The sequence below is a fragment of the Gracilinanus agilis genome, chromosome 1 (genome assembly GCF_016433145.1).
Source record: "Gracilinanus agilis isolate LMUSP501 chromosome 1, AgileGrace, whole genome shotgun sequence".
NCBI classification, from domain to species: domain Eukaryota; kingdom Metazoa; phylum Chordata; class Mammalia; order Didelphimorphia; family Didelphidae; genus Gracilinanus; species Gracilinanus agilis.
Window position 1 is genome coordinate 712636123 of NC_058130.1, and position 26952 is coordinate 712663074.

General features: G+C 38.5%; 1 protein-coding gene across 1 annotated transcript in view; it reads right to left on the minus strand.

Moving 5' to 3' along the window:
• Positions 1–23069: 23069 nt before the first annotated feature.
• ADGRE1 (adhesion G protein-coupled receptor E1) overlaps positions 23070–26952 on the minus strand; it is a 45271-nt gene continuing 41388 nt past the window's right edge. The window contains exons 15-17 of the mRNA XM_044658457.1: positions 26680–26848; positions 26482–26586; positions 23070–23365 (exon numbers count right to left, since the gene is read on the minus strand). Of these exons, the coding sequence (XP_044514392.1) occupies positions 23360–23365; positions 26482–26586; positions 26680–26848 (280 nt within the window). The 3' untranslated portion in view covers positions 23070–23359. The remainder of the gene's footprint in view (positions 23366–26481; positions 26587–26679; positions 26849–26952) is intronic.

Here is a 26952-nt window from a genome sequence, read left to right on the forward strand (position 1 = left end):
TAAGTAAATTAGGCTACAAGCCACAAGGCCTAGCAACCAGATAGGCTAGTGCCTACTTAAGGCAGAGTTTGGAAGTGGCCTAGGTAGGCCAAGGAAGTCAGCCTAACTTACCCACGTGACAATACAGAGTGGAAGCGGTCTGTGGACTCATCCAACTACCTGCAGAACCAAGTTCAAAGCGGGAACACCCTCAACAGGAAGTAACCAACATACTTAAAGAGATAGTGTCTTTCGTCACTTCCCGTGGGTCCACCTCTAATTCAAGTGGACAAATGGCAGTCTCTACACTGATTTGGACTGCCCATAGGGCAGTCCCTTGTTCTTGATTTGTTACTTATTGTCACGTGTGGGTAACTCATCTCCCCTCCCCACTAAGGGAGGTGAGGATTACATCATTTCTATGCCTAGTAGAGTTTTGACTATGAATGGGCTAGAGTTAATTCCATTTATACAATAGATACTCAATAATTGGGGAATAGCTAAACAAGTTATAGTACATCAATAAAATGATAAATTGCCCTACAAGAAACAATGAATATAATGAATACAGAAAAGCATAAAAAGATTCTTATGAACTGATAGAGAAGAACACATACACAATGTCTATGGCAATGTAAGTGGAAGGAAAGTTATTGAAACTACATGTCGGAAATACAAAGATCCAAGACAATTCTGAGGAATTTATGAAAAAAGAAGACTATCCACCTGTGATAATGAGATTAAATCTACCCTGCCCATCTTTAGATTTAGTCACCAAAGGTGAAAACATCTCCACTTAACTCACAAGTTGGGAGGTCTGTAACCCATGTGTGCTAGAGTGAGTGACAAATCAGAATTTACTGACTGCCTTCTGGGCAGTCCTAAGAAAAGTGTCTGTTTTGATTGGACACATAAACTAAGAGGAAAGCACAGGAAGTGATGCAAAAGAGGCCCCTTTAAAAAGAGAGTTCAGCGAGCTGAGTCTCTTCTGGTTCTTGCTTAGATCTTGGTCTGGACCTGGGACCCTGAGACCTTGGTGAGACTGCTCTTAAATCTCTCTCTTAGAACTACACATGGTGAGTGAAGAAGGATTACTCATTTAACCTCCCAGGAGGTACTAGCCTTTGGAAGGCTCCTTTGATTGGGAGAAGCCCTTGTGGTTAAAACCCTTGTTAATTGACTTTTAGGCTATGGCTGGGCCTCTGGAGCCCTGCAGGGCTAAAGCCCAGATTTAAATACAAATCTCTTATTCTACCCTCTTTTCATCTCTCTGCTTCTACTCTTTCTTATATTTTGTAAAAATCTTTCATAAAAGTAATTTTGCCTTGAGGTTATTCTTTAATTGGGAATTGATAATTATTCAGTTCCCTGGCCACCTAACCTTTTAATATATTCAACTCCAAATCCCCTTTTCCCCCTTACATATCTCCATAAATACAGAAGAAAACATGATTTATCGCTTGTTTATTTGGATATATGATTTGCGGTTTGGGTTTTATAAGATTATACTCTTACAAAAATGAATGTTAAGCAAATTAGGTGAACACAAAATAGTATTCCTGTCAGATCTATGGGGAAGGGGAGAATTTAAGACCAAACAAGAGATAGAAAACATTATAATATGTAAAATGAATATTAATTGTAAATTATATTATATTATGATTATATTAATTGTAAATTAATGTAAACTTATAAATGTAAACTGTAAATATGAAAAGGTTTTGTACAAACAAAAATGAATAATATGGAAATAGATTTTGAATTATAATACATGTATAACCCTGTGGAATTGCTTGTCAGCTCCGGGAGGGAGAAGGCAAGAAGGGAGGGAAAGAACATGAATCATATAACTTTGGAAAACTTATGTGTAAATTTGTTACTGGAATAAAGATAAAATTAAATTTTTTAATTAAAAAAAAAAGAAACTACATGGTGGGAAATTACAACAAGTTTAGCCCCAGAGAAATATGTGAAATAACACCCCTCCAGTTCTTTGCAGAGGTAGGGAGTTATGGGTCAGGAACACTGTGTTTTCTTATCTCATTACTTAGTTTTACTAAAATTTATTTTTCCTTTTTTTAAAATTTTGTTGATAATGAAGAATGGGTCTTACTGGGGTAGAGGAGGATGGATACATTGAGAAAGGTACATGATAGAGAAACAAAAGCTATCAATATGAATTTAAAAGAACAGAGTGCTGGCTTTAGAATCAGAGCATGTATAAATGAAGCCTAGCTTTTATTCCTTCTCCATGAGTAACCTTGAGCTAGTCCCTCTCTGGGTTTCGATTTCCTTATATGTAGGATGAGGAGGCTGGACCAGATAGCCTCTGACGACCCTTCCTGCTCTTTATAATATGTGGTTTTATTTCAGCTCATATTGCTATCCTTTCCCGGAACATTCCAGCCCAGGTTTCTATTAAACTAACAAATATAACATCAAAAATGCCATTGGCTCTATAATTCAGGAAGTTAAAAAGTACAGTACAGGAAAAAATAATTGTTCTCAGCTTCCTAAGGAAGAAAAACAAACTGAGATGGAGTGCCATTTGGCAACAGTCCTGAGAAGCTACTCAAATTCAGCATCTGAGAGAACACAGAGATGATGAGCTCTAGCAGCCCTTAAAGGCTATTGGTGCTATGCATATCTGGATTCTTTTGTGGTGCAGAAGAAAAGAGCACTAGATTTAGAATCAGAAGACCTGTGTTCAAATCCTACCTCTGCCATTTACTTCCTGTGTGACCTTGGAAAAATCATTCCATTTCTCATCTGTAAAATGAGGAGGGTTGGACAAGGGGTCTTCTGAAGTCCCTTCCAGCTCTAAACTCTAGGACCATGTTTAGGGATGTTTTTTGTGAATAGATAAACCTGAGATGATTCATTCCCTATCAAAGATCCCTGAGGGAGTAGGAGGGACATAACAGTAGGGCAATGCCCAGGGCAGCTTGTAGGAGTGAAATCAAGAAATGCTACTGTAGGAAAGCAAAATCAAATGAAAACAAATTCCATGTGGTGCCAACATCACAAGAGAGCTTGTGCAGAGCCAGAGCCAGCATGGCAGAGGGCACTGTGAGAAGCAGTCCTGGCTTATAGCAGGGAGTTACAGAGGAAGACACGGGTAGTTTGACTGGCTACCATCAAGGACACATTGCCAGCCTCAGCAGCCCAGACAGAGGGCCATACCTCGATGACTGGGGTTGAGCAATCAGACTGTCACCTGTCCCAACAGTAACTCCACTGCCTCTTCTCTCCAACCATCTGTTAGGGCCAACTCAAGGAATCAAAGGAAATGTGAGCAGGAGGGCACAATAGGAAAACCATTGAATGAGGAGTGAGGAGACTTAGATTCTGCTTTTATCCATGTCACTTATTAGCTATGTGACTTAGGTAAGTCTTTTAACCTCTCTAAATGAACAAATGCTCTCTGAGTTGTTGAATTGAATTGAATGTGTAAAATGGCCTAGCTGCCTTAGTGAGTGGTTATTGAGATGAATAATTGAGATGGGGCAGCTAAATGGTACCATGAATAGAACACTAGGTCTAGAGCCAGGAAGTCTTGAGTTCAAATCTGGAATCAAACACTTAGTAGCTGTATAACCCTGGGCAAGTCACTTAACCCTGTTTACCTCAGTTACCTCATATGTAAAATGATCTGGAGAAGGAAATGGCCAACCATTCCGGTGCCTTTGCCAAGAAAAATCCAAATGGGGTCACAGAGGGTCAGACAAGACTGAAACTACCAAACAATAGCAAAAATCGAGATGAAATAACATAACATTTCTGAGCACACACCAAGGCCATAAAAATGTCTAGATTATTATTCTTACTCCCCTCTTCATCAGCAACATCCTAGGAATTGTGACATATTCCATCTCTCCCAACCCAAGATTTTTGTCTCAAGTGAAGTGGCAGTTCACAGTGAGCTGTTTCAGAAACTCTATATGGACTTGGGAAACATCTGCTAAGGTTGGAAGGAGCATCATTGTGATACCAGGAAAAGTGAAAACAAACTAATAGGTACCAAGATGAATAAATAAGGATATGGAAGGCCTTTTAAAAATCTTGAAAAAAACAAGGAAAAGAAAATCAGATTACACCAAGAGTAAATAACATCGTGATACAGTAGGGGAAATTCTGGGTTAGTAATATTGAAAGGCAAAGTTTGGGGGGCAACACAGTGGCTCAGTGCATTGAGAGCCAGGCTCAGAGCTGGAAGGTCCTTTGTTCAAATATGGCCTCAGATACTTTCTTGCTGTGTGACCCTGGGCAAGTCTCTTAACCTCCATTGTCCAGCCCTTATCACTTTTCTGCCTTGGAACCAAAACAATGTATTAATTCTAAGACAGAAGGTAAAAGTTGTTTTTTTTTAAAAAGACATGGACTCAAATCCCAATTCTTCTACTTCACTCAGTGTGTTTCAAAAAAAGTTATTTCATTTCTTTGTTCTTCAGAGTCCTCATTCATAAAACAAAATTTCTATGTATTAAAGTCTTTCTTCCTTCAAGCTCCAATTCAGATGCCACTTCCTCTAAGAAGCCAACCCTGGCAGCTTCCTCTTACTTCATTCAATATTCAAGTAAAAATCATTTTTAACCTCCAAAGTTTTAAAAATATTTTGCCTGGACTTCTTTCTATTTATCTCTCTCCTTCATATCTTAGTTATTTATTTACATTTCCCCCAGCAAGATTGTAAACTTTTATATAAATGTGCTACTCTTCATATTCCCAGGAAAGTGCAAAGCCTTACCCAGAGAAAATGCTTAATAAGTATTTGTTATTTATAGCCATGTTTTTTTTGGTGGCAAAAAACTGGAAAACGAGGGTATGCCCTTCAATTGGGGAATGGCTGAACAAATTGTGGTATATGCTGGTGTTGGAATGCTTCGTGCTCAAAGGAATAATAAACTGGAGGAATTCCATGTGAACTGGAAAGACCTCCAGGAATTGATGCAGAGTGAAAGGAGCAGAGCCAGAACATTGTACACAGAGACCGATACACTGTGGTAAAATCAAATGTAATGGACTTCTCTACTAGCAGCAATGCAATGACCCAGGATAATTCTGAGGGACTTTTAGTAAAGAACACTACCCACATTCTGAGGAAAAGCTGCAGGAGTGAAAACACAGAAAAAAAACAATCGCTTGAACACATGGGTTGATGCGGACATGGTTGGGGATGTAGACTCTAAACAACCACACCAATGCAACTATCAACAATATGTAAACAAGTCTTGATTGATGACACATGTTAAAACCAGTGGAAATATGTGTTGGATATGGGGTGGGGGGGCAGGTGAGGGGGAAATAAAAAGCAAGAATCATGTAACCATGGAAAATTTTTCTAAAAAAATAAAATTTTTAAATTTTTAAAAAATAAGTGTTTGTCGAATGAATACAAAAATGAATATGAACAGGATAACTATATTATATTGGAGGGTGGTGTGCATTGTGGATAATGGAGCATTATCAATATTGAACCTTGTATACACTAAGTATTATAACATCCAGATTTTTAAAGGAAAAACTGAATGAGATTCAGATGGAAAGATATAAAAAAATAATAATGGTGGCAGACTTCAATTTCCCCATCTCAGAACTAGATAAATCTAACCAAAAAATAAATTAGAAATAAATTAAGAAGATGAATAGATAATTAGATAAGTTAAATAAGATAGATATCTGGAGAGCTCAAACATACTTGCATAAGATTAGTAGCGGATCCAAGCCTGAGCATTCACATAGTCCAAACATAGTTTCCAGTAGGATAGCAATGGCTTAGAGAGTATAAATATTTTGCAAAAGTCTTACTTTAACATTCATCATACTATGGAGGTAATCCTGCATTAACTCCAAACCTGAGGGGTTATGGCACTAGAACAAAAGTTCCACTGGGTATGATCAAGCTGGAAAGACTTGTTTTAGAAAAAGTACAGTCCAGGCAACAGATTGTCTCTGATACCTGAGAACCAATCTAGCAAAATATGGTCCAGGTAATATATGTTAACTGGGAAACAGGTACACTAAAATGATTAAATTAAATCTTGATAGAAACATGGAGAAGTAGGCCTAATATTACTTTACTAGAGCATCTATGGGATTTTTTTTTTAGAAAAGAAGATGGAAATATATATTAAGAGCTATAAAGCTGTTTATACTCATTGACCTAAAGGTCTCAATTACTAGGATTAGGCCCTAATGGCATTATTGAGAGGGTAAAAAGCTGTACACGTATGAAAATATTCATGGAAGCTTTATGACAAAGTAACTGGAAAAAAATTCAAATGCAATGAATGGGAGGAGTGGCGGAATAGATTGTGATATCTGAATGTAATGGATTATATGTTATTAGAAGTGGCAAATATTAGAAATATAAAGAAAATAAGGGAAATATATGAAGAGATGAAAAGAGAAAAATAATATAACATACTCTGATTACATTTTAAAAAGATAACAACCACAATATCAAGAGAAAAAAGTATCCAAGTAAAACAAATCCAAAGGGAACTCAAAAGCAAAGGATGTTTATATTAGCACAAATATATAATTTACGAATTTTTAAACAATATGGAGTTTGTGGGTTTTTGGTTTTACACATAATTTTTATGCATTTGTTTAGTTAATTTTTTTTGGTAGTGGTAGTGGTTACTAAGTATATAATAAAAATTAAAGAAATGAATGAATGGATGTTTATCAGAATGGAACACAAAATAACCTGAGGCATACATCTTTTAATGGACTTAGCATAGCACTTTACACTTACAAAAGCAAAGAATTTTTTAATAACATTAAAAGTAACAACATTAACAGTGCTTCATGGTTCCCAAAGTGCTTTGCAAATGTTATCTCATGCTCCTCATAACAGATATTTGTTCTATTATTGTCCTCATTTTATAGATGAGGAAACTGAGGCAAACAGAGGTTAAGTGACTTATCCAGGGTCACACGGCTAATAAATATTTGGAGCTGGATTTGGAGTCAGAACTTCCTGACTCCAAATCCAATGCTTTATCCATTGTGCCCACCTAGCTGCTCAAAGAATAAGCATAAACCTTAGAAAAAAATCTATTTTAACTTCCTGGCTTCTCATTTCACTACAGGAACACACACACATACAAGTATACATAAATACACAATAGTTCTATTAGAAGGGATCCTCTAACACATCTCACTGTTTAGTCATTTCAATCATGTTTGACTCTTCATGATCTCATTTGGGGTTTTCTTGGCAAAGATACTGGAATGGCTGGCTATTTCCTTCTCCAGATCATTTTACAGATGAGGAAACTGGGGCAAACAGGGTTAAGTGATTTGACTGTGGTCACACAACTAGTGAGTGAATGAGGCTAGATTTGAACTCAGGAAAATGAATCTTCTTGTGTACTCTATCCACTGCAGCACTAGCTGCCCTAACACATCTTGACCAGGGTTCAAATCCCATTTCTCACATTTACTTTAATGTCAAAATATTACACTACAATGAAGAGGTGTATTCATAGTATCCACAATCAATAATGTCACAGAAAAATGCTGAAACCTTTGTTCTGTTTGGTAAAGATACAATCCTTTGTTATGAATGCTCAACGCATACTTTGAGTTATGATTACCCAGATAGGTAGAATTTTAAGGAGATAGTTGCATGTTTTTTATCATTATGGAATCATATATTTTGAAGCAGATTGACAGAATTTAGAAACAAATCCTTCTCAAAAATTTTCTCTATGTCCTGTGATTGTTCTTTCACCTTTCAACAATATGGACCACTCACTTTAGTTATGGACTGCTTTTTTTGAAACAAATAAGTCAGTTTGCTCTTACCTGATAATATACCAGCAGGTTTCCCTTCATCAAAACATAACTGGTTGGGGGAAGGGGACAACTAGGTGGTTCAGTGGATTGAGAGCTCGTCCTTGAGATGGGAGGTCCTGGGTTCAAATTTGACTTCAGACAATTTTTAGCCATGTGATCCTGGGCAAGTCACTTCACCCACATTGCCTAGTCCTTACCACTCCTCTGACTTGGAACCAATATGCAGTATTGATTCTAAGACAGAAGGTAAGGGTTTAAGAAAAAACCCATAACCATGAAAGGACAGCTTGATATATGAGATTTTGACAATGGGTGGTCTTAAAAATATTTGTTAGCCCTATATCCATTTCTGAATCCCTTATCAATAAATGCTGAATCAGTCTGATAATTATTAGCTGCATCACTGGAGGAAAAGAATATCAGTTAAAGCAAAATTATGTGAAATTTGATGGGACATAGTCTAAGTGCTTATACATTTTATTCTCATTAGACTGGAAGTTCTTTATTTACTCCCTTCCAGAAAACAAGCTCAGTACATAAGGATCTCTAAATAACTAAGACCAGTGTTTTAATTAAATATAACCCCAACTTGCCAAGATCTAAGACAACAGAGATTTGGGAAGATCTCCCCAGGATTATAGAAGTTCTTTATTTACTCCCTTCCAGAAAACAAGCTCAGTACATAAGGATCTCTAAATAACTAAGACCGGTGTTTTAATTAAATATAACCCCAACTTGCCAAGATCTAAGACAATAGAGATTTGGGAAGATCTCCCCAGGATTACAGAAACTTTGGAAGAACTTCCCAGGATAATAGAGGATTGTTGTTTTAGACTGTTTGAGGTCTAAATTAGAAGATCTAAATCAGAAGAACTCTATTTGTTTAGAGGTTCCAGTGACCTTGGGATAGAGCCTTCCATTCAAAATTTTGGAGTTCCAGAAAAGAGATGTAAGAGGAAAGAGAGGGATACAAGCAACTGAATGAACAGGCTGAGGAGCAAAAAGAAAGGAAAGGGGCACAAGAAGGAGAGAGCTAGAGATGAGTTTAGGCCAAACCATGAATTGTGATCATTGTGGTAGTTGGTAAGAGTGAAGTTCAGTTAAAAGCTTCTTTCTTAAATCTACATGAACTGATACAAAGTGAAATAAGTAGAACCCAGAGAACATTATACACAGTAATAGCAACATTGTATGATGATCAATTATGAAAGACTTAGCTCTCTCAGCAATACAATGATCCAGGACAGTTCTGAAGGACTTATGCTATCCACTTCCTGAGAAAGAACTGTTAAGAGTTGGAATGCAGATCAAAGCATATGGTTTTTCATTTTATTTAATTTGTGTTTTTTTGGAAGGTCTTGAGTTTATATGAATATTCTCTTATAACAGTGACCAGTATGGAAATGTGTTTTATGTGATAATACATATATAACCCAGATCAAATTATTTATCATCTCTGGGAAGGGAGAGGGAAGAAAAGGAGGGAGACAATTTGGATTGTGTAACTTCAGTAAACTGATGTAGAAGACTGTTAGTGCATGTAATTGGTAATATAAAATATCTTTACCAAAAAAAAGCATCTTTCTTTCCTCTGTTTTCCTAGACCACAGAACTAGTAATATTTCTACCCAGAGTTTAAATAGAATTGCTTTCTAATGAAGCCTCCTGCAAGGGGCAGAACCAAGATGGCAGCATGCATCATCATTTTTGCCTACCTCTCTCAACAAATCTCCTCTATAACAACCTAGAAAATGTACCAGATCAAATTCTAATTGAGAAAAACAAGAAAAAGTTACAGGAAGTTATTTTTCTTGTCCAGGGAAACTTAGGAAGACAGACAGAGAAGCATGCTTACATTGAGGTGGGGACTGGTGAGGTGGGAACAGCAGAGGGATGTAAGCAAACACCAAGAGAGAAAGAGATCCCAGGGGAACCCTAAACTAGTGTTGGGAGCAGGAATGGGGGCCATCCAACAGCTCTCTCACCCATTACTCAATTCCAAGTCACAGATCCAAGGTGGAAAGAAGTGGCCAAGACTGAACTTAGAAGCCTAGATGAGTATTGAATACAAAACAAATCCCAAAAACTTAGCTGTGTGGCTCTGAGCCCAGGAACAAAGGAGTGACTCAGTCTTAACATTTAGTCTAGTATATAAGCCTGTGGTGTGAAAAATAGAACAGAAGAAAAAAAAAAAAGGAAACCAGAAGTTTAGTCGATCTGAACCTGCTGAACTTCCTAGCAGGCTAACAGTGAGTGAGGTCAGCATAGGTCTAATGAAACTCAATTACACACAATCCAATAGTTCCAGACTTAGGTCAGACCAGGCAGGATATAAACAGACTTCATTCCAGATCACATTACTTTGGAAGCACTAAAAACTTGCAGATCCCCAGCCTGAATCATAGAAGCAGCAGGAGAATGAAAAAGGACAGAAGCTCAGGCCAGATATCCCACTTACCCACACCCTGATCAGAGCCCAACACTGACATAAAGTACAAGTGTCTAGAAGGAAACTGGAAGAATAGGCAAACAACAAACAAAAAGGAACCCAATGATACTTTGATGACAAGGAAGTTCAAAACATGAAAATAAAAGAAGACAATGACTTGAAAACATCTACAAGCAAAGCCTCAAAGCAAAAAAAGAAAGGAAGGAAGGAAGGAAGGAAGAAAGAAAGAAAGAAAGAAAGAAAGAAAGAAAGAAAGAAAAAAAGAAAGAAAGAAAGAAAGAAAGAGAGAGAGAGAGAGAGAGAGAGAGAGAGAGAGAGAGAGAGAGAGAAAGAGAGAAAGAAAGAAAGAACAAAAAGTCTGGACCCAAACTGAACAAAAATTCCTAGGAGAGTTAAAAAAATTTTTTTAAGCCAAAAATGATTTCAAAAGTCAAAGATGAGCAAGAGAGGAGGAAATGAGAAAAGAAATTAGAACCAAAAAAGTTATAAAAAGAAAATTAATAACTCAGTAAAAGAAGTACAAACATTACTAAAGAAAATAAATCCTTAAAAATTATAATTTACCAAATGGAATAGTGACTCCATGAGAAATAGTATAGTAAAGTTAAAATACTATAAAAAAAAAAAGAAGACAATATAAAATATCTGATAGACAAAAATAATTGATTTGGAAAATAGATCAAGGAGAGATCATTTTAAAATCATTGAAAGCTATGAACATACATGAAAGACATTAACAAAAAAAAGTTTAGATTTTGTATTTCAAGAATTTACAATAAAAAACTACTTGGATATAGTAGAACCAGACAAGAAAAGAGAAATTAAAAGAATCCCCCACTCATTTTCCAAAACAAACTTCAAAATGAAAACTCCCTGAAATATTATAGGCAAAATCTAGAAGTCTCAGGCAAAGAAAGAAAATATAGTAAGCAATAACAAAGAATTCAAGTACTATGAATCTACAGTAGGATCAAGATGACTTAACAATCACTACTATAAAGAAATTAAGGCCTTAGAATATAATATTCTGAAAGGCAAAGGATGTAGGATTATAACCACAAATAATTACCCAGGAAAACTGAGTATAATCCTATAGAGGGAAAAATGAATATAAAATGAAATGGTGGACCATTTTGTACCTAATCTGTTCCATTGATGAACCTTTCTATTTCTTACCCAATACCAAATTGTTACTGTTTAGTGGTATAATCTGAGATCTGGTACTATTAGGTGCTCTTCCTGTTTTTTTTCCAACTGATTCTCTTGATGTTCTTGACCTTATATTTTTCCAAAAGAATGTTCTATTTTTTTCAAGCTCTAAAAAGAATTACAAAATATGTAGAAGCAAATGAGTACAGTAACCTAATGTTTAATAAACCTCAAAATCCAAGCTATTGGAAAAAGAACTCAATATTTACAAAAAACTGTTGAGAAAACTGGGAAATAGTCTGGCAGAAACTAGGTTTAGACAATATCTCAATATATGCCAAGATAAGCAAATTATTTGAACACGGAAGATATTACCTGTCAGACTTATAAATAGTGGAAGAGTTCATGAGAAACAGAGACAGATAGAAAAACAGACAGAGACAGACTCAGAGGAAATAAAATGGATAATTTCGATTACATAAAAATTTTTTTAATTGCACAAACAAAATCAATATAGCTAAATTTCAAAAGAAAACAGGAAAGTGGGGAAGGTAGAATCTTTGCAGCAAGTTTTTCTGATAAAGTTCTCATTTCTAAAAAATATAGGGAATTGGGTCAAATTTACAAGGAGCCATTCCCTCCCCAACAGAGAAACGGTCAAAGGATACAAATTGGCAGTTTTCAAAAGAAGAAATCCAATCTCTCAATAGCAATCTGAAAAAAATGCTCTAATAATTTTAAAAATGCAAATTAAAACAATTTTGAGGTAGTACCTCATACCTATTAGATTGACTAAGATGACCAAAAAAAGGATGACAAATGTTAGAGGGGATTTTGGAAAAATAGATATACTAATGCACTATTGATGGAGCTATAAACCAGTTCAAAATTCTGGAAAGCAATTTGGAATTATATGCCCCCAAAGCTATTAAATTTTGCATAACCTTTGGACCAGCAATACTGTTAGTATGTATATATCTCAAAGAGATTAAAGAAAGAGGAAAAGGACCAACATATGAATAAATATTTATAGCAGCTTTTTTTATGATGACAAAGGACTGGAAACTGATTGCTTGTCCATCAATTAAGAAATGACTAAACAGTTTGTAGTATATGAATTTGTTGAATATTCTTGTATTATAACAAATGATGAAGGGGATGGTTTTAGAGAAATCTGGGAAGACTTATATGAACTAATGTAAAATGAAGTGAACAGGACCAGAATAATCTACCCAGTAAGAGCAATATTTTAAAGATAATTGATTGTGACATCAATCAACACAATGATCCACCACAATTCCAAAGGATTAATGATGCAACATGCTAAACCTCCAGATAGATGGACTCAGTGTTCAGATTGAAGCATATTTTTTCTCTCTTTTTTTTGGAGTGGAAATAGCTAGTGTGGACATTTTTTGGATACAAAATTGTAATAGGTTTTGTTTTTCTTGCCTTCTCAATTGGTGAAGAAGGGGGAAGTGAAAAGGAGAGAATTTGGAACTGAAAACAAAATCAAAATGATTTTTAAAAATAATATGAATGGAAAGATCAGCACAACAAAACAATCAACACAGAATGCTATAAAATTATAATGACTGAGCCTGACCCCAAAGAAGCATTATGAAAACATATCTCCCCTCACTTCCATCTAATTAAACATATAGGTAGGATTTCACTTAAAAAATGAGTCATGGCATATCATTTGTCCTAGGACTATAGTCCTCCCTCTCTACAGAACAATGATGACTCTGGGCTCCTAAAGTTTGTTCCACCTGAACATATAGAACATAGAACAGCACTGCCAAAGGTTTTCAAGTTCACATGCCCAAACTACCTGTGAGCCCCACCTCCCTCTGCATTACCCCAGAGAGCAGAGGGAGGAAGTGCTCACTTTGGGTTGCTGGACAGAAGGGCAGGGCATACAAAAAGTGTCTTTGGGTGCTGGGAAGAGGGGGAATAGAACAGTTCCCCCAGTGCCAGCTCGGCATATGTGCCAATACTTCACCAACACTGCCCTAGAAGGTCCAACCAAACTGGGATAGGTCCAATGACAGAATGCATAACTGCTCTCCAAGGTCCATTCCAGCTAAGTAAAGAGAAACTCATCGCCAAGTGGCCTGCAAGAAGATGATTTGGGGAGGCCCTAGAAATGCCCAATTGCAAAGGGATTGCAATGTATGTTACAGGGGTTATCATTTCCATTGATGAAATCCTGAATGCTTGGAGGACTGAAATAAGTAACAACATAAGATAGGTAAGTTTTAAGAGAGGAATTGACTTGTCTTTAATACAATTCATGGGGATATTTGTCATAATAGCAACAAAACCAATTATAGCAGTTCTTTCTGCAATGGCAAAGAACTGGAACCTGATGGCTTAGCCATCAGTTAAGGAATGGCTGAATAATTTGTGGTATATGAATGTGTTAAATACTTTTGTACTGTAGGAAATGAAGAAGGGGATGGTTTCCCTCATTATGAAATGCTGCTCCCTGACCAGCTCTCTGGACCTCAGACTCCTCATCTGTAAAATGAGGAATTCAACTCCAATCCGCCACCCCACCTCTTACAGCTGGAGATTCCTCAGGCTGTCTGAATGAGGAAGTGGCTTTAAACTTCTTGTTTTCTATAACTTTGTGGGAAAGTGCATTTCCTTCTGTTTTTAACATGTTTTCTCCATTTGCATGATTGTTTGTTATAAATTGCTTGGCTTCCTACAATAAATGTGGGGGAAGCCACCACTGGAACCTAACTCTTTTTTACTATTCCATAAGAGAAAATCCCAAACACACATACACACACACACACACACACACACACACACACACACAGAGCCCTTTGTGGTCTTGTCATTTTTGTGTATTATACTGTGCTACTTTGTGGGTACCCATGGGACACTTGGAGTATATTTGGTAGAGGAGGTAGCAGCCTATATCGGCTCAGGTGCAACCTTAAGCCTACAAAAAGAAAATGTCCCAGGTGTCTCATTCAGCAGGAGGATGTAAATCTGAATTGTCCATCAGGTGGCACTGTGCCCAAGCCACAAGGAGCCTTAAAGGCATCTTTCTACAGAGTATGCCCAACTTCCCACAACAACAAACTGTGTGGCATCAAATGACTGTGTAGGATGAGATCCATAGTACCCAAGTTTTGAATTTAGACGAACAACTGATGGCATGTTCCTCAGAATATTAAAATATAAATTCTATAGTCTATTCATAGATCAAAAGCTTCCACTCTGAAATTCGATTTTCTTTTTTCTGTATGAATGTACGGAAGTCACCAGCAGGCTCCAATCACATAATTTATTGAACCTAAAGAAAATACAAGAAGAAAGGTTTCGGCGTTCTTCCATGGGCTCTGCATCTAACCATATCCCAAACCTTTTCCTGCTTGCCCTCTCAGTTTTTCTTTGCAGATCTCCAAAGGAAACACTCAGACCTCCCCCTTCCCATTCAGGGCATGTGAGAGGTCCAGCAAAGGGAATTTGTTTGCCTGGGATCCTGCTTGAGGGAAAAGCAGAAGCCAGAACTGGAGGTTAGTCAGTCTCTTCTGATCAGCCCATCAGGAGTTCTAGCAAGTGCCAGTTTGTCTCTCCCATTCCCAACCATTTACTAGTGTCTCAGGCCTTAGGACTGGTGGTCCCCACCATTGTGGGCCCCTGCTGTGAGAGCCATGGTCATATCTACATTGCCACTCCAAGTATTTCAACTCCCTGTTCCCTGTATCCAGTATGGCCACCAGGAATGATCCCACAAAGCAAAGAAAAGAAGGGAAGAAAACTAATCTTGGAAGGTGGCATATAATTTTCATTGCCTTCTTCTTAGTATGACTCTCTGTTCATTATTATGGTCCATTTGGTCCAGGCTCCACCAATGAGAGAGGAAGAGAGTGACTGGTATCAGAAATGCTCTAGCAGCCTTATTTCTGTGCCTCAAATTAACATCACCCCAAGACCTTCAGTAATAAATTCAAAAGAGATAAAAGAGTGACAGGAAACAGAATAGAAGCATAAGGTACAATCTGAGCAGAGGGAACAGAAGAAACACTAGTTACAGTAGTTGCCTTTGTTGATGCCTTATGCCCCTTTGAAACTATGAACTGCATGCGGGCAGGAACTGGGTCTTTAAACTTTGCGCCTCCCTTATCATCTTGTACATTTCTCTGCCCATAGGTGATTGATTAATCAATATTTGTTTAATTAGTTTATGGGATAGTAAAGTTGAAGGAGATATATACAAATATACATAGAAATGTTAGATATAGAAACAGAGATAGACAAGAATAGAGAGAAACAGATATGGACTTAGAGAAGTGAAGGAAAAGGAAAGAACATTAGTATACAAATTGAAGCAACAACAACAAAAAGACAGTTCTTACCCTTACATTCTAATAGAGAAAGACAATACACAAAGGAGAAATAGAAAGGGAAAAGGAGGTGAGAGTGTGTCCACACAAGGGAAAAGTGGCTCATGAGGAGAAAGGAGAAGTCTGCAGAGTGGGGAAGAGCTGGAAGTAAAGAATCAGAAGAACCAAGTCTAAATGCCACTTCCACCACTCATTACTGTGTTGTGCCTTTTGGCACCCTTTAGGGTCACATCTACCCTAGCCTTAGTTTTGTCCATTTTAAAATGAGGAGAGTGGGCTACCAGGTTTCCTTCTGACTCAATAGCTGTGATCCTAAGATTACCCCCTTCTCTAAACCTCAGGTGCTTCCTTTCTAAAATGGCTCTTGGATTATTTGCTTCACAAGGTTGTTTTAGGTAAGCTAAGCCAGAAAGCACTACATAAGAGAAAGTGTTCTTTATTTCTTCTACTACAGAGGAATAAATGGTGCAGGGAAATGTTAGATGAAAGGGCTGAGGTATTCTTATGTTACTGGTTCATCACATACTGGCTGGCTCTTAGCAGTCATGTTCCTGGGAGGCTCAGACCAGTCTCATTGGTCTTTTCCATCCTCTTCTACAAAACCTTGTTCCACATAATGTATGAGTATCAACCATACCTTAGATCAGCATTGGCAGACATTTTCAAGTTCTAGTGCCCAGAGGGCAAATTCAAGCTGGCTGTGAGCCCCTTCCCCACCCCCACCCCATTACTGGAGAGAGCAGAGGGAGGAAGTGCTTGCTTTAGGCAACTGGACAGAGGGATCCATGCAAAAAATGTCCTCAGGCACTGTGAAGAGGGGTAACAGAGCAGCTTCCCTAGTGCTGGCTGGGCACATGTGCTGATTCTTCACCAATTCTGCCTTACATCCTTGGCACCCAAAAAATGAAAAGGATTATCCTGACAAGGAAGAGAAGCAACAAGACAGTGTAGTATAATGGGAAACATACTAGAAATGGACAAAGGAATACTGACCAACCAGGTTACCTTGGGCAAGTCACTTCCCCTACCTGGGATTTCTGTTCTTCCTCTATACAATTTAGATGCTGAAGAAGATGACCTCTAAGGATCCTGAGAATGACCATGTCTGGTCATAGCAGAGAATCCAGGTCAGGAAGGGTGTGGGGAGTGAAGGAAGGGGCTTTAGGAAAGATCAGTAGGAAGACTGGGGCTCCACATGTGAAAAACCAGCAGGAGTTCTGCCAAGTGTCTGGACAAAGGAGAGCTTACTCTGTACTATCCTGAGGCTACTCTGACACAAACATACTCACCTTCTCCATACTTTTAATATCATCTTAGTCTTTTCTCTCCCTCTTGTGGGACTACCCCAAAGCACTAGTGCATGAATACTGTAAGATTAAAATTAACATCCAATAACTCCAAGTATTATATTTTATGATTTATTAATAATCACTTGAAGTAGAGGAAAAGTATAGCTTGAGTAAAGACAAGTTTTCTGGATGGCAAAAGTAGGAGAAAAGAGAGAGGATGGGGTTACAGAATCCTTATCTCCAAAACGTAAGGACGTAATATAAGGACAAAAGTGGTATTTTGGGAAATGAAGTCCTGGAGTACAAAATTCTAATTACACAATACATACTATATATGTATATATAGTATACAGTAGGATCAGAAGGAGTCAGTGTTTATGATTCATTGCTTCATTCCTGTCCCTCCCATAAGAAGGCCCAGTAACGTCACGGCAACCCTTAACAAAGAACCCCAGAATCTCAAAACTGGAAGATACAGCAAAGGGCACATGTGATGTTTGAGTCACTATCAGTGATCTGTGGATGACCTTAGAGAATGGAGAGTTATCACAGGATGAGAAAAGGGAGAAAATATCTTATGAAAAAATGGTAAAAGGTTGGAGTTAATGATTTAGATTTCTAGGTAAATTCTAATTGTTTCTGCTCAGTGGTTTTCAGTCATTTCCAATTCTTCATGACCCATTTGAAGTTTTCTTGGCAAATATACTAGAATGGTTTGTAATTTCCTTCTCCAGCTCATTTGACAAAAAAAAAAAAAAAAAAAAAAAAAAAAAAACAACCAGAACTGAAGCAAACAGGGTTAAGTGACTTGACCAGGGTCATTCAGCTAATAAACCAGATTTGAACTCAGGAGTATTTCTCTTCTTGATTCCAGGCCCAGCACTGCCTGTAGGTTCTAGACCATATTGTTAAGGGGATAATTAATATGTATTCAGAAAAGGAAGCAAAGAGCTCCAAAAGCTAGTCTGGCTTCATCAAGAACAGATCATGTCATCCTAACCTTATTCCTTTTTCTAATAGGGTTTTGACACTGATATGATTAAATAGGAGAATTATATAAATACAATACTCAAAACTGTTTGCTCAATCATCACTGATGAGTCAAATAGGAGGGCCTCAGGGACCTGTGATTGGCCCTGTAACATCTTTATCAATGACTTGGATTAAGGCATGGTTATCAGGCTTTTACCAAATTTGGAGATAACATAAAATTAGGAGGAATAGCCAACATAATAATTCATAGTAATAGCTAACAATTATATTCCACTTCAAAGTCTGTTTGCAAAGTATTTTACACATGTCTCATTTAATCCTCACAATAACCCCGTTAAATTGGGGCTGTTGATATGCCCATTTTACAGATGAGGAAAGTAATACTGGGGGGTAAGTGACTTGCCCAGGGTTATACATTTAGTGTCATGCAAGATTCAAACTCAAGTCTTCCTGACTCCAAAGTCAGTGCTCTGTCCACTACCTCACCTCATAGACTATAACACAATGTACCAAATTTTATATATATAACATCTAAATGGCTCAAATACCACTCTGGAATTAGAAGACTTGAATTCAAATGTGACCTCAGACACTAGCTCTGTGTCTCTGTGTCCTTGGGCAAGTAACTTCACCTCTGTCTGCCTCAGTTTCCTTAACTATTGTCCTTTGTTCATTCAGTCATTTTTCAATTATGCCCAACTTTTTTTGACCCCATTTAGGGTTGTTGGAGTTTTTTTGGAGTAGTTTGCCATTTCCTTCTCCAGCTCATTTGACAGATGAGGAAACTGAGGCAAACATGGTTAAATGATTTACCCAACATCACACAGCTAGTGTCTGAGTCTGAATTTAAACTCAGGTTTTTCTGACTCCAGGTGTAGCGATCTATCCACTACACCACCTAATTGCTTCCTCACCTTTAAAAAGGGATTAATAATAAATCCTACCTCTCAGAATTGTTGTGAGGATTCAATAAGATAATATTTGGGAAGTGAACTAAGCCTGGCACATAGTTGGCAGTAAATAAATGCCTATTCCCTTCCCTATTATGAATTTTAATAGTGGTGAGTGTAAAGTCATACTCAATTTTTTAAAAAGAATAACTTTACAAGAATAGGAAAGGGAAGAACACGGCTAGAAAACAGTTGTTCTGAAAAAAGATTTGGGGGAGGGGGCAGCTAAGTGGCTCAGTGGATAGAGAGCCAGACCTAGAGTCAGGAAGATCTGGGTTCAAATTTGACCTCAGATTCTTTCTAACTATGCACCCCTGGGCAAGTCACTTAAACTCAGTTCCCTAGCCCTTACCACCCTCTGCCATTCTAAGAGAGAAGGTATGGGTCTTAATAAAAGATCTGGGAGTTTTAGTGGACTGCAGGCTCAAAATGAATCAACAACATTGTGTGTCAACCAAAATGTATACCACTTCTTAAGCGACATCAAGAGATGTAGCGAACAGGATGAGGGATACTCTGGGACAGCCTGCCCTAATCAGACCACATGAGAAGCCCTGAGTGTTCCATTCCATTCTAAGTGTGGCATTTAGGGGCATTAATGGGCTGGCAGTTGTCCAGAGAAGGGTGACCAGAATGGAAGGGATTAGGGACCATGCCAAGGGAAAAGCATTTAAAGAACATGAATATGGTTAGATCATAGAGAAAATGACATGGGATCGAGGTTGAGGTGGGGAAGGGGGAGGAAGGGTCGGATAATACAACAGATATTTACAAATATCTAGAAAATCGTCCTGTGGGAGAGGAGTTCTATTTGTTCTACTTGGCCCCGGTGGGGAGAACTAGGAACAATGAGGAGAAATCACAAAACAGCAGATTTAGGGGTAATCCCTGCTTGAGCAGCTAAGTGATGCAGTAGATAGAATATCAGACCTGCAGTCAGGAAGACTCCTCTTCCTGAGTTCAAATCTGACTCAGATACTTGGTAGCCGTGGGACCCTGGGCAAGTCACTTATCTTTGTTTGCTTCAGTTTCCTTATCTGTCAAATGAGCTGGAGAAGGAAATAGCCAACCACTCCAGGATGTCTGCCAAGAAAATCCCAAATGGGGTCATGAGGAGTCAGACACGACTGAAACAATTGAACAACAACCAACCTGAGTGAGTCCATCTTTCCTTCTCATTCCCCTGAAGTCCGCCACACAATGCTTAGTGGAAATTGTGAAGAGGCCAACCTGGACTTGATATCAGGAAAAAACCCCTGACCGTGGGAGCTGCCCAGAAGTGGTATGGGTAGCCTCAAGAGCTAGTAGGCTCTAGGACCCTGGAGATTTGCATTCAGAAGCCATTTGGCCTCTCTCCAAGGATTTCATTAAAGGGTTTCCTACTCCTGTATGAATTGGTTTGCTGTCTACAGACAATTTACTAATGTAGTGGGGAAAGAGGGTGGTTTACTGTTAACTTCTCCTAATTTGTGATTAGCGCAATCCCCACCATATGCAAGAATATAAAATTATGGTCCTCCTACCCTAATGATGTGTTGTGCTTGTGATATTCTCCCTTCTTTATCTTTCCATCCGCATCATAAAAACAGTAGATGGCAAAGCACTGGGCTTAGAGTCAGGAAGACTTGATTCAAATCAACCTCAGGCACTACATCGATGTATGGCCCAAGATAAGCCACTTAATCTCTCCAAACCTCAGTTTCCTCAGCTGTAAAATGGGGAAAACAGCTGGGGTTCGGGACACAGTGCCCCTGAGATATGGAAAATCCACTCAAAATTTTTTCGCAATGGCACTGGCAATATTGGACTCTTTCCACACTTCCGTTACATTGTCTTTGTCAGGGTTTTCTTTTTAAGAGTTCCCATGAGGGGCAGCTGGGTAGCTCAGTGGATTGAGAGTCAGGCCTAGAGACGGGAGGTCCTAGGTTCAAATCTGGCCTCAGACACTTCCCAGCTGTGTGACCCTGGATAAGTCACTTGACACCCCCCCCCCCATTGCCCACCCTTACCACTCTTCCACCTAAGAGCCAATACACAGAAGTTAAGGGTTTAAAAAAAAAAAGAGCCCCCATGATCTTCTCCCCCGAGTAGCATGTGTAGTGTGCCTTAAATGTCTGATCAAGAGACTGCTGACTTTTGTGTTCTTTTTGCAAACTTTAACTTCTTAATTATTTTAGTTTAAAAAAAGAAATTGTGTATTTATTGTATCAAAAGAGAAAATATGTTGATATTATACAATGTTATACATACATTTTATGCATGTCTGAGTTCCTACACTTTTTCTGTTATTGTTTGGCCTTTACATGTCATTTGCAGCTTCCACAAAACTCTCCCAAATTTTCCATTGAATTTCTTATGCCAAACCAAGATATAGCAGAACCGCAATGGGGAAAGTCACCACGTGGAAGGGATAAGTGTGTACACGTGTATACCTGCACATACAGTTATGTACATATATATAAGGGAAGGCCTCTGGGGCTTGGGCCTTGGAAGATCAAACTTTAATGATTATGGAAATAGGAAGAGGACTCCGTTTGTAGGCATGAAGATGGTTTCAGCAAAGGTCCAGAGAATGAAAAGAGAAAGATGAGAACAGGGGATTGACAATCATCCGGTTTGGCTGGAACATAGAGTGCTGCGAGAGAAGTCATGTGTATAAGGAGATTGGAGCCTTTGGGTTGTCTTTACCATTTTTGAGAATGAAGGAAAATTTATTTTGAGGGAGGATAGAATTATTGCTGCTACCCCAAATAAACTTACCAGAGGAAAAAGTAACGGAGGGAGATTGTTCTATTTATCGCTAATCTAAGACTTGGGGTCTAGAGTTGGAAAGTTTTGCAGGATCTTCTTGCGTGGAAGGGAAGCTGGGGACTGAGGGAATACGGGTGGAAGGGTTAAAGCTTAAGTGAGAAAAGACGTGGGTAGAGAAAATAGACAGAAAGATACAGGATTCTGCAGCATCACATCCAGCCTGCCAGCTCCTCCTCTGATGGTGAGAGAGTCTGGAGTCAGACAGGTGAACTGAATTTTATTGAGGTTTCAAGGAATGGGGGATGTGGGATTGCCAATCAAACAGGTGGTGTGATAGAAACATTAGCATCACAGTGGCAATCAACAACAAGACAAAAGAAAGGAACCCAACATATTGGCATAGATGGTGCCCGACCAGAAGCTTATTTGGAAGTTCTACTTCCTCTATAACCCTGGCACCATCTTATACAAATGCCGAGTGTGTGTCTTTGCCTTTACAAAGAAGTTAGAGAAATTGTATGCCAGCCTTCCAGACTGCAGACCTGGGGAGAGGTTTGAGTTCCACAAAATTTGAGCCCTGATTTAATTCAAGGATTCAGAAATCAATCATGTGAAATATTAGAAACATATCTAGAAACAAATATTAGAAACACAAAAGTCGGTTTTTTAGTACATCTTTAATACTTTCATGATTTGTTCATACCTGGAACCCTTCAGAAAGGACCTTAGACATTATTAACATAATCCTCTCATTTAACAACTAAAAACCTGAGGTCCATAGAGGTTCGATAATTTGATGAAGTCACGTATCATGGAATAATAAGATTTGGATATAGATACCTTAGAAAATGTAATGTTAAAATCTTATCATTGAATCCAACTCTGTTTCTACAAAGAAACTGAAACTCAGAGGGAATGTGACGCACCCAAGTTGTCCAAAGAAAACAATGCTTTTTTAAACTGATATGTGGTGAAATTAATGGAGCCAGGAAGACAATTTATACCATAAAAATAACATTATAAAAATAAAGAATTTTGAAAGACTAAAGATCTCTGATTAATTGACCATTAATCTGATTAATCTTCTGATTAATCCATAATCAAACATGATTCCAGAGAACCAGTGATGAAGCATGCTGGTTCCCTCCTGACAAGACATGATGGATGAAATATGTAGAAGTTAACATATTTTTGGAGAAGGCCAATACGAGGATTTGTTTTGCTTGAATATCCATATTTATTCCAAGGCTTTTATCTTTCTTTTTCTTTAAGTTGGAGAGGGAATGGAATGAAAAGGGAAAATATATGTTTGATAATTGGATGGGGGTGGGGAATATCTCACAAAAAATTTAAAAATTAAGAAATAGAAATAATATTTATTAACAGAATTGACAAAACTCAGGAAATATGGCCTCTACTCCCACAAAGGACAAAGGATTTTCCCTGCAGGCTTGGATTTTTGGAGCAGAAGTCATCATTTCAAAATGGGCAGAGAGACAGGTGATTTGGGTATCTTCCATACATTTGACACACCATTGGCTAGTTTACAAGAGAATCCCAGTGAGCTTGTCTTTCCTGACACTTTCCACCATTGTTCTATGATGTCTTCAGGAGCTAAAAGAGACTTCAACCCTATGAGAGAAAAAGAATAATGTCCCAGAATGTGAGAAGGAAGTGCCAATGTAACATCTAGCCAGGAAGTTTCAGTTTCTATTCCTGCCATCTCCAACTGGGAAGGCCCAGCATCCATTCAGGGAGCGTGGGTCCAGCTAGAATTCCCAATGACCCTACCCAGCTCTAGGATTTTTCTGCCTCTTCCTCTTGACTTCTCTCAGTCTCCCAGGATGCTCACCCACCACCTCTGCCTGACAAGGTCCTTTTCATTCTTCAAGATCAAGTGAGAATACCACCTCTTCCAGAAAGCCTTTTCTCATCCCACTCTGCCTCCAGCCAAAAATGTTTTCATCTTCCTCTGACCTCTCAGGGTTTTCTACTAATGCTCCAGCCCACAATAACATTCTCTTTTGGAGTGTATTTCTTCACATTCAAAAGTTTAAGTTTGTGGAGGATTGTTACCACATCCTATTCAATTTTGCTCAGATATACAAATGGATCTGTGATCTCATTCATTTGAGAGTTCCCTCCAATGATGCAGATTGCGGCCCATCTATGCCTACCCATCCTGTGTGACTTTTGTCCATAGCAAGAATGCAAGGAGAAGGGAAAAGGTAGAACAAGACTGGGAAACTACTGGAAGTCTAGTTTGGCAGAAATGTAAGTAGAAGACTAAGAGCAAGAAAGAGGTCTGCGTAGTTAGATTATATGTCAATAGGGCCCATGATCTCATCAGTGAGAGTACTCTTTCCAAGAAGGCAGATCCCGACTCATTCATGCTGGGCATTCTTGGCAATGCTTGTTTATATCCTCCCATAATTCATAAGAACATAGGTCTAGAGCTATGGGGGCCCCAGAGGTCACTGAGCCTAACCCTGCCATTTTGCAGGTGAAGAAATTGAGGCCAAGGGAGTTTTTTTTTTTTTAAGTTTTTTTTTTTAAACCCTTGTACTTCGGTGTATTGTCTCATAGGTGGAAGAGTGGTAAGGGTGGGCAATGGGGGTCAAGTGACTTGCCCAGGGTCACACAGCTGGGAAGTGGCTGAGGCCGGGTTTGAACCTAGGACCTCCTGTCTCTAGGCCTGACTCTCACTCCACTGAGCTACCCAGCTGCCCCCCAAGGGAGTTTTAAGGGACTTGCCCGAAGGTCTTCCAGGAAAATATGCATTGGCTTACTCAATAGGATGTGAACTTTCCTCTAATTTTCTTGACATCTCTTGATAACAGTGGAGCACATGGTCTGTTCATCAGTTTATCTCTCCTTTTCATGACATTATGGACTTATCTATTTTTCTGTTCATGTGTTCCTGATAACATCCTTCACACTACTTCTCCTATACATCATATTATAGAAATGCTCAAATAGGACCTCAAATCCTCAGTAGTACTTAACATAGCACACATGCACAAGGAGTGTTCAACACAGACTTATTGAATAAATGAAGGATTTAGTTAATATGTTAAATGAATGGATGAATGATGAGCAATTCCTACCAATTCTCTAAAACCCAAATCATATGCCATATCCTATCAGAAGTCTTTCCTAAATCCCCTGACAGTAAAGCCCCTCACTCTCTCAACCCAAATAGAACTTTGTCCTATACCTGTCTAATGGACTTATTATGTGACAATTTTTACTAGTTTTTCCTCAGTTTCCTTTTCTATAAAATGAGCTGGAGAAGGAAATGGAAAACTATTCCAGTATTCCTACCCCAAGAAAACCCCAAATGGAGTTATAAAGAGTCAGGCAACTGAAACAAATGAACACCAATAGCATATATGTATCAGAGTTTAAGTTCCATAAGAGTAAGGGATGGGGGCAGCTGGGTGGCTCAGTGGATTGAGAGTCAGGCTTAGAGACAGGAGGTCCTGAGTTCAAATCTGGATTTAGACATTTCCTAGCTGTGTGACTGTGGGCAAGTCACTTAATCCTCATTGCCTGACCCTTACCACTCGTCTGCCTTAGTGTCAATACATAGTATTGATTCTAAGATGAAAGGTAAGGATTAAAAAAAAAAAGTAGAAGCTGTGTCTCCCCTTAATTTTGTATCTTCTAGCTTATGAAGCACCCCATAGTTAATCAGCTAATATTTGTGGGGTGAATAAATGAATGGGACAAGTCACAAAGGTTGATAAACAATGGTTGAGTGAATGAATAAATAATTGGGCAAGGACTACTTATTGAATGAATGAATAAGTAGATTTATTATAGGGCTCAGTAAATATTTGTTAACACTGACTTTTGGTCTGTATACCTATTATAAGATCTCCTCTATTAGGATATAAGCCCTTTGAGGACAAGGACTGCATAGTTTGCCATCTTTATATTCTCAGAGTCATCACATTCATTCCCATCCCACTGCTTTCTATTTTTTTTCTATTTTTCTTACTTTTCATCATAGAATCAATACTTTGTGTTGGTTCCAAGGCAGAAGAGTGGTAAGGGATAGGCAATGGGAGTTAAGGGACTTGCCCAGGGTCACACAGCAAGGAGGTGCCTGAATCCAGATCTGAACCCACGACCCCCTGTCTCTAGGCCTGGCTCTCAATCCACTGAGCCACCCAGCTGCCCCACTCTTTCTGTCTTTATAGACTTCAATACTATGTCCCTGTTTAGATACTTTTGTCTCCTCTCTCCCTCATTCTCCAGCTCTCTTTTCCCTCTCCTTTTCAGCTCCCTTTTGTGAGTTGTCTTCCTCCTTTAGAATATAAGCTCCTTGAAGACAGGCATTGCCTTTCTTTCTGCCTAAGATTAGTATCCCCAGCACTTAGCACAATGCTAGTTACATAAGTGCTTAATAAATATATATTACTTGACTGCATTTGGATGCCCTTTCCTCTATTGGCAGTGATTCCCAAAGTGGGCGCTCCCACCCCCTGGTGGGTGCTGCAGCCATCCAAGGAAAGCAGTGATGGCCACAAGTGCATTGATGTTTCCTATTAATTGCTATTAAAATTTTAAAAAAATTAATTTCCAGGGGGCTAAGTAATATTTTTTTCTGGAAAGGGGGCGGCAGGCCAAAAAAGTTTGGGAACCACTGCTCTATGGTAACCCTTCTGACTATCCCTATATTCTTAAGAGATAGATTCTCTTCATGCCCCAAAATGAAACTAGGGGTATAGGGGATCCCTTACCATTTTGGAAGTGGAAGGAACTGAGGACAACAAGATTCCTGAGGTCTGAGAAATAGCGCTGGATTTGGTCTTCCCTAAGAAACATCTCTTATATTCTTCTCGTACCTGGAGATTGAGAAACAAGGTTATTGCTGGTTTTCAGTTGTCTTCATGAAGATAAAGCCACTAAGAAGAGGAAAGGAGAGCTATGAATTTTACCTGGCGATTAAGGATACAATGGATGATGAAAATGAAGGTTCCTTGCAAGCTATTGATGATGGTAAATAAGTAAGCCATGATAGTTGCTATGGGACCAATTTGAAAAATTCCCAGAATCCAGGAGCATCCCAGGATGAAGAGTTGAACAAAGGCTTTAAATGTTAGTAACCTATGGCAAGAAGATTTGGAAATGAAATTATTCTCCAGACTTCTTAAAGAGATAGTGAGGTACCTAAGGTGAGGTGATCAGGGCTTTGGCACAGGGTCCTAAAT